The following is an 8,350-nucleotide window of genomic DNA, read 5'->3' as shown; positions in this document are numbered from 1 at the left end:
ATAACTCCGGTGTTTCTGGTATTGGGCAGCTCCAATTTGGCATTTTTTCTTCTTTTCCATTGTGTGTCCTCTGGGCGAAGTTTGAGTCGGATCTGAGTGTGCCTCGTTGTGGACCTTGCTTGTGAGCTATTTGTTTTATTACGTGAACTGAACCTGTTCTACGGTAAAGACATCGTGGTACCAATTCGTCCTTTTCCATAGGTAATTTCCACTATTTCCTCTATCTATACGTTAATACTTGGCATAGATTCATATATTTGGAGTTTGCAGATAATGCACGTAATAAGACACATTAAAAATGTTTCTTTTGTAGATTTAATCCACATTTCTCTGAATGACATAGATGTCGCTGCTTCGTGTTGAACTGCAGAATTCCTTCGCGTTCTTGAAAATTTCCTACTTTAGCAGAGTTGGTAATTCTCGTAATTTGGGCAATTTAATGTTTTTTGCTTCTAATTTATTTATTTTAAGCTAATATCTAACACAAATGGCACCTATCGGGTGGTGAAGTGCACCGAATGGCAGATCTGTTTTTGAAATTAAGCCTCACACCTCTCCCACCCAAGTTCGACTTCGCCTTCAAGTGGTGGTGCTGTTAACCCTTACCGGAAGCAGGGTATAAAACCTCTGTGGTAAAAAAAAAAATCCCTGTGGACAGTAAGGGGACGGAAGAAGTCGGGCTTGGTCCTCCAGGTTGAGGGTTGGGCGTCAGGCCGACAACCTGGCCCCGGGGAAAAAAACTACTGTTAGAAGACCGGAAGAATGGCCTCGGAATGGACGGATCAAGGGGAAGCCGGGCCGGAAACAAAAAAAGGACAAAGAACTGGTACTCGGAACGTGGAATGTTAGAACACTACATAGACCGGGGGCCCTGCAAGAACTAACAAACGAAATTCAGAAATATAACAGACATATGTGGCATACAAGAGATGAGATGGGACAACAAAGGCATTCACCAAAGACAAAAGGAAACCATCTATTTCAGTGGAAACAACAAAAAGAAAGAATTTGGAACGGGATTCATAGTCAGAGGTCAAATACGTAGTAAAATAATTAGCTTCACGCCAGTCAGCGACAGGATATGTAAAATCAGAGTAAGAGCAAATCCATACAACATAACCATTATCACAGCCCACGCACCAACCGAAGAAAATGATAAGAGTCGAGTACGAGTTCTATAACCAGCTGGAAAAAGCATATGACGAATGTCCGAAATATGATATGAAAGTAATTGTTGGTGACACGAATGCAAAAATCGGTAAAGAAAGCTGTTTCTACGTAGCGATAGGGGAAGATAGCGCGCATGAAACAACAAACGGCAACGGCATAAGGTTAACTGACTTTGCAGCTTCCAAGACCATGACCATATCCAGTACATGGTTCCCACATAAAAGAATACACAAGGTAACATGGAGATCACCGGACGGGAAGACCGAAAATCAGATTGACCATGTTGTAGTAGACAGCAGACACAGTTGCAATATACAAGACGTGAAAAAAAGGAGGGGAGCTAACATAGACTCCGATCACTATTTGGTAGTAACACGTACCTACACAAAAATAAGCACACAACGGAAGCCCAACATGCCCCAAGTCAAGAAATGAGACATAGAGAAATTAAGGGACGAACAAAGTCAATGAATATAGGAGCAAAGTCACTCCGTATATGGAGGAAACACAATGGACAGGAAAACAAAACGTCAACGATATGTGGACATCAATAAAAGACAACATAGAGCAGCAGAAGAAACAATTGGAGAAAGGAACAAACCTCAACGGAACGGCTGGTTTGACAGCGAGTGCAAGATAGCAATATAGGAACGGAATGTAGCTAGGAACAACATGCTAACTCACAGAACAAGGGAAAGACAAGAAATTTACCATGAAGCCAGGAGAAAAGCCAAAAAACTACTCCGACAAAAGAAAAAATCCAGTAGAGAGAGCAAAATAGCAGAACTTGAAAACATACGATATAGAAGGGAAATAAGGTTCTTTTACAAGGAAGTTAAGCAACTAAAAAGAGGGTTTAAATCATACTGCACTGCAATCAGGGATGAAGGCAACAGCGTACTAAACTCCAAGGAAGAGGCACTGAACCGGTGGTCTAGATACTACGAAAGAACTTTTCACGACGAACCGGATGAACCAGATGAAACAGCTCAGACAAATTTCGGAAACAAAGAAACTAGAGAGATGCAAACAGAGACCCCAACACTTCAAGAGGTTAAAGAAGCAATAAAAAAATCTAAAAACAACAAAGCACCAGGAACTGACACAATAGCGGCAGAGCTACATAAGAAAGGAGGAGAGGAAATAGTGATTGCTCTACACAAACTGATTTGCAAGATTTGGAATGACCCGATAGACATACCTGAAGAATGGGAAACAGGGATAATAAACCCCATACATGAAAAAGGAGACCAACTATCCTGCGATAACTACAGAGCAATCACATTACTCACAACAGCATATAAAATATTTACAACCATCATACGCAATAGACTGGAAGCATACTACGAAGCACTGGTAGGAGAATATCAGGGTGGCTTTAGAAAAGGACGATCAACCACGGACCAAATATTCACAATCCGACACACTTGAAAAATTCTGGGGAAAAAACATAACCACGTTTCAATTATTCATAGACTTCAGAACAGCATACGACAAGATAAATAGGAAGTAAATGTGGAATGCACTCCAGGAATTAGGGATACCCGGAAAGCTAGTTCAGTTATGTAAAATCAGTACAAAGGAATCGAAAGCCCAAGTGAAAATAGGAAGGGATATGGCAGAAGCGTTCCCAGTGTAGAAAGGTGTCAAACAGGGAGATGGACTAGCCCCCATACTATTTAACCTGGTACTAGAAGCAGCAGTAAGACGATCAAGCATAAAAAGAACAGGGACCCTAACGACCAATAGCCATCAAATTCTAGGGTATGCAGACGATATTAACATCATTGGAAGAAGTCTGAAAGCAGTAAAAGAAGCGTTTATAAACCTGGAGAAAGAAGCGAAACAAGTAGGACTTGACATAAATGAAGGAAAACCAAACTTCTAGTCGTATCTAAGAACACAGGACATCTGAAAAGAATCGGCACACACACAAATATAAAATCACACAACTTCGAAATAGTGAATGAATTTATCTACCTAGGATAAACAATCACATCAAATAATGACCAAAGTGAGGAAGTCAAAAGAAGAATCACCACTGCGAACAGAGCATATTTTGCACTGCTGCCCCTACTAAAATCAAATCTCATCTCTAAAACTAGAAAAACCACGATATACAGAACATTAATTAGGCCCGTAGTAACATATGGATCAGAATGCTGGACTATACGGAAAGAGGAAATGCAACTATTAGGGAACTTTGAAAGGAAGATTTTAAGCAAAATATATGGAGGTGTGAAGGTAGACCAAAATACATACCGAATGAGATATAATAATGAACTCTACAATAAGTACGACGACGTAGACATGGTAACGCACATCAAACTTAGCCGTTTGCAATGGGTGGGACATATTTTGTCAGAATGGGGGAAGAAACAGTAGTGAAGAAAATCTTCGCTAACATCGAAGGAAAGAGAACGAGAAGACCAAGGAGGAGATGGTGGGACACGGTCCTAGAGGACATGAAGGAAATGGCAATACGGAACTGCAAAGCGAGTGCGGCAGACCGAAAGAAGTGGAGGCAGATTCTGACGGAGGCGAAAGCTCGTCATCGTCAAAGAGCTGTAGTGCCATAGATGATGATGATCTAACACAAATATTAAAAACGGGTTTTTTATTAACTTTTCCTGCTGGGGAAATCTTCCTAAATTTCGAACAAATAAAGAAAAGAGAGATATTATCAAAAAACTTCAAAATAAAGAGATGCTTCATTTTTTTCTTTTCTTTTCTTTTTTTTTTTTTTTTTTTGCTCACAGTTGTACGTCATTTGTTTATTGACATTCCAGTGAAGAGCCTTCATTTCTATTCAATGTATTTCTATTTTATGTCTAGCCCCACATGTCTGAGGTATTTGTATCAGGGTTGGAAAAAATACAGTTTTATTTGAAAAAGAAAGTGTTTAAAACATGAAAAAGATGTTCAAAATGTTTTAAATATTTTGAACAGCTTAAAACAACTTTAAACATATTTCAAAATAAAATAATAAACTTGCTTAAGAAATTTTTGCTCTTTACTTGCAACCGACCTTTTCATTTATTTTATCCTGGTTAAAACCACTGTGTTGGGTGCAGAATATTTCAGTATAGATTAGTAGTTCTCAATTTATTTCATATCACGACCCCTTTCTATTACACCCTCTTGCCAGTGACTCTCTTAAGTACTTTCTTGGTTGTAATAAGCTTTTTAAGTAGATTTTAAAATCTACCTATTATGGAGGTTTCAAACAATCTATCAATATGCATGGTGAAACGGAAGTCCTCACCATCCTTGTGCGTTGAAAACGGATTGAAGGAGAACGATGAAACTTTTAAGTGGTCTGACACATCACATGGTACTATCAAGCATCATGGCGGTCATCTTTGTTATTCAAAATCTCAAATACAAATGGAGTCATGTTACATGTTTTAAGGCTAGAACTTTACAGAAATACGCTTGTGCGGTTTATTTTAGCCTTAAAACAAATCATTTCGGAGTTACTGCTTCTGAAAATTTCCTAATTATGCTCTTAGGGGCTAAGGTCGCGTTTCGTGGGACTTTTAGTTGCAAAAATTGATTTACTATTTCAGATCACTCATGCTAATAAAATTACCTTAAAAAAATAAATTTTCGAAAAGTAATGTTTGAGGCACAATTCATGTTGTGCTAACTTTAGAATATTTTCTGCAAGCCTATGTAATTGGTTGTTTTAGTAAGTCAATAATTCATTGAAGAAAAGTAATATTTGGGGCGTTTAGAGCACAATGGATCCAAGTCTATTTTCAATAAGATACTGGTTTGCTCACCAAATGAATTCTATTTCCAAACGTAATATCTTCGCAGTCAAGAGTCCGAAATAAATATAACTAAAACCACGTGAAAGGGCGTGGGGTAGTTTCATATGACAGCCGCTACAGGGGCGTCAGTGGAGCAGGAGGCAGCCGCCCCTGAATTTCAGTTTTTGGGGTCAGTAAGGCAGTTTTAGAAACCTTTCGATAAGCAAGGTCCAACAGAACAAGTTTGAGGTCCTTACATCGAATAAATACGGAGAAAATACAGATAATCGAAAATGGAAAGTTGTTCCAAATGATGTCATTTTTTCTTCCCGTAAAACTCATGTTACGCGACGATTCCCAATTGTATGGAGACTGACAATGTACACTCATGTCCAAAATTATTGTCGTATGTCTATATACATGTTGTAAGAATATAATTTGATAACGAATTCGCCCGGTATTTCTTATGTCCGTATGTGTATAATCGGCAAAGATATGTATGTGGCAAATTTCATGTGAGAAGAGTAGTCAATAAGAACAATAAAAAAAAACTTTCTTGCCCATTTAGCAACATTTTGTTTTACTCATTCTAGTTTTCGTATTTATAATTCTTTTCCTATGAAATTTACCACAAATACACATTTCCCGAATATACACACACAGTATCAGTATTAAAAGTACCCTGCAAAATCATTATCAAATTATATTCTAACAAGAAGACAGTTATAGATATGCGACAATCATTTTGGACATGAGTGTACTACCATGAGCAAAATAAATGACGCGTCTCTTTATTTTGAAGTTTTTTGAAAATATCTCCGTTTTCTTTATATGTTCGAAATTTCGGAAGGTTTCCCCAGCAGGACAGGTTAATAACAAACCCGTTTTTAATATTTGTGTTAGATATTAGCTTAAAATAAAGAAATTAGAAGCAAAAAACATTAAATCGACAGAAATCTCGAGAATTACCAACTCTGCTAAAGTGGGAAATTTTCAAGAACACGAGGGAATTCTGCATTTCAACACGAAGCAGCGACATCTATGTCATTGAGAGAAATGTGGATTAAATCTACAAACTAAACTTTTAACGAATATTTCTAGTATGTCTTATTATATGCATTATCTGCAAACTCCAAATATATGAATCTATGCTAAGTATTAACATAAAGATAGAGCAAATAGTGGAAATTATCTATGGAAAAGGACGAATTGGTAGGACGATCGTAATGAAATATCGTCTTTACCGGAACAGGCTCAGTTCACGTAAAAATACAAATAGCTCAGTTAGTTAAAGCAATGAGTCTGTATGCTGAAGGTAGCGGGTTCGATCCCATGGAAGTGCCGTTGTCATTTTTATCTCTACACTACGGTTATTTTATTTATTTTTTTTTGTGGGAAAGAATTAAATTGTAACGCATGTGTAAAACTCATGACGATACCAAAAAAAGAAAAAATGCCGTTGTCGCACTTGCATTAGCGTCCCTAATTTTGTTTGCAAACAGTTTCGTAATTATTTCCCCTGTGCTCACTGTTCACCATATGCTCGCTGGCGCATAACGAATGTTTCCCAGTAAATGTTAATTCTAATTTGGAGAATTTTATAAAGTTTTACAATATTTCTCACTAGATACTCTTCTATCTACGTGTTTGGATATTTTGATAACAGATGTCCCTATTAAATGTTTAATTTTCCCTAGATGTTTAATTACGGAAAGGTTTTACAATGTATTTGTATTGAATTGAAATTGTTTTGAATTTACTACATAAGGTAAGTAGACCGAAGGAGGAGAACTCAAGTAATTGATATTCTACGTAAAAGCAACCTATTGTAGAATGATGATGCTTCTTACCTTCAGCACATAATCTTTACGTTAGAGAGTCAGACAGAGAAAAATCCTGGTTTTTCCTCCTCTATGACCACCCATCTTAAACCTCTACATATCATTGTTCGTCTCACAAAATTTCGGTGCTCCAAAAACATTCAAATAATAATAATAATAATAATAATAATAATAATAATAATAATAATAATAATAATAATAATAATAATCCTGAATATGCCATCCTTACATAATGTAAGGATATCTTAGTTTCCTAGTTTAAATCTTAAATATCTTAGTTTAAAATGCTTTCTTTAGTACTTATTTAAGCAACCATGTAGGAGGGGGTACGACTTTTTATTTTGCCCCTCTCATTTCAGTACCCTTCCAACAGAAAGTAATTTTTGATAAGCAGGACAGACAAAATGAATAAGAAATATATTTACAGCATCCTCTCCCCTTTCATGATTGGAATATCACGTAATATTTTTTATTCTACGAAAGATGGCCCTGTGCGGTTAGGGGTAGGTAACTAAAAAAATACCTAATATATAGCGCCCCTTGATTGTAATATTACCGCTTCTTTATTTGTACGAGGCACAATCAAGGGTGACAAAAAGAATAGGAAGAGTGTCTATTGATTCCAGTGGTGGATCCAGCACGAACTCCTGGGGGAGGGGAGTTGAAGTGAAACATTCTTTTGATGATGTGAAGCTGTCACAAATTACCACTTAACTAAACTAAACAATAGTGGGGGGAACCGGAACCCAGTCAGTTTAAATTGATGTAAAAGTTTAATTTTTGGCTTCATATTAAAAGTTGTGGTTTCAAATGAGAATTTCAGTCCAAGTGGTCAATCATCAAATCTCGTGGGGCTCTTCAGTGTAGGCTAATACGGCCCCCTTATGAGAAAAGGCAAAATTATTAACATGTTTATAACTTTCGAATTTTTCGTCTATTTTAAAGAAATATTTTGCTTCGTATTAAAGTGTTGGTTCCATATGACAAATTCAGTCCGAGTGGACAATGATCAAATCTCCGGGGGGGGGGGCTCTTCAGTATAGGGGGCTACGGCTCCCTTATAAGAAAAGGCAAAAATATGAAAATGCTTATAACTTCCGAATTTTCCGTCTATTTTAAAGAAATTATTGGCTTCATATTAAAGCCTTGGCTTCAAATGACAATTTCAGTCCGTGTGGACAATGATCAAATCTCGGAGGGCTCTTCGGTGTAGGGGTTTCGGCTTCTTTATGGGACAAGATTCACGTAGTTGATATTGCAAAATTGTTTTGTATATATAAGTGGAAACTTGCACCATTTGGTTAATTTTACCTCTTATGTTTTGCAGATTCATATTCCAAGCAATAGTTACTTCGCAGAGCTAAAAGAAGGCACTTACTAGTTTCATTAAAATGAAATGTCTTTTATGAGAAGTTCTCATGGAGCCGACGAACTCCAAACGTTGGTTAAGTCGAACGGTTGAAACCCGTTGAGCTCACTACAATTATTATTATTATTATTATTATTATTATTATTAATAATAATAATAATAATAATAATAATAGAGCATTCACCTTTGGTGCATGGGGTCCGTGGCTCGATTCC

The 8,350-nt window shown here is 36.9% G+C and overlaps 1 protein-coding gene across 1 annotated transcript; it reads left to right on the top strand.

The window, feature by feature from the left end:
• Nucleotides 1-1,152: 1,152 nt before the first annotated feature.
• LOC145674093 (protein CFDP2-like) lies at nt 1,153-1,605 on the top strand. The gene has a single exon (XM_081743916.1). The coding sequence runs from the start codon at nt 1,153-1,155 to the stop codon at nt 1,603-1,605; it is 453 nt and encodes a 150-aa protein (XP_081600042.1).
• Nucleotides 1,606-8,350: the final 6,745 nt, after the last annotated feature.

This window comes from Thermobia domestica, chromosome 17, assembly GCF_964235325.1.
Source record: "Thermobia domestica chromosome 17, izTheDome1.hap1.1, whole genome shotgun sequence".
NCBI classification, from domain to species: Eukaryota; Metazoa; Arthropoda; class Insecta; order Zygentoma; family Lepismatidae; genus Thermobia; species Thermobia domestica.
Note: the sequence above shows the minus strand (reverse complement) of the source record. Positions and strands in the feature narration are given on the sequence as shown.

What these genes read in the sequence shown, in the direction of transcription:
- LOC145674093 (XM_081743916.1), top strand. Translation starts at nt 1,153, where the DNA reads ATGATAAGAGTCGAGTACGAGTTCTATAACCAGCTGGAAAAAGCATAT.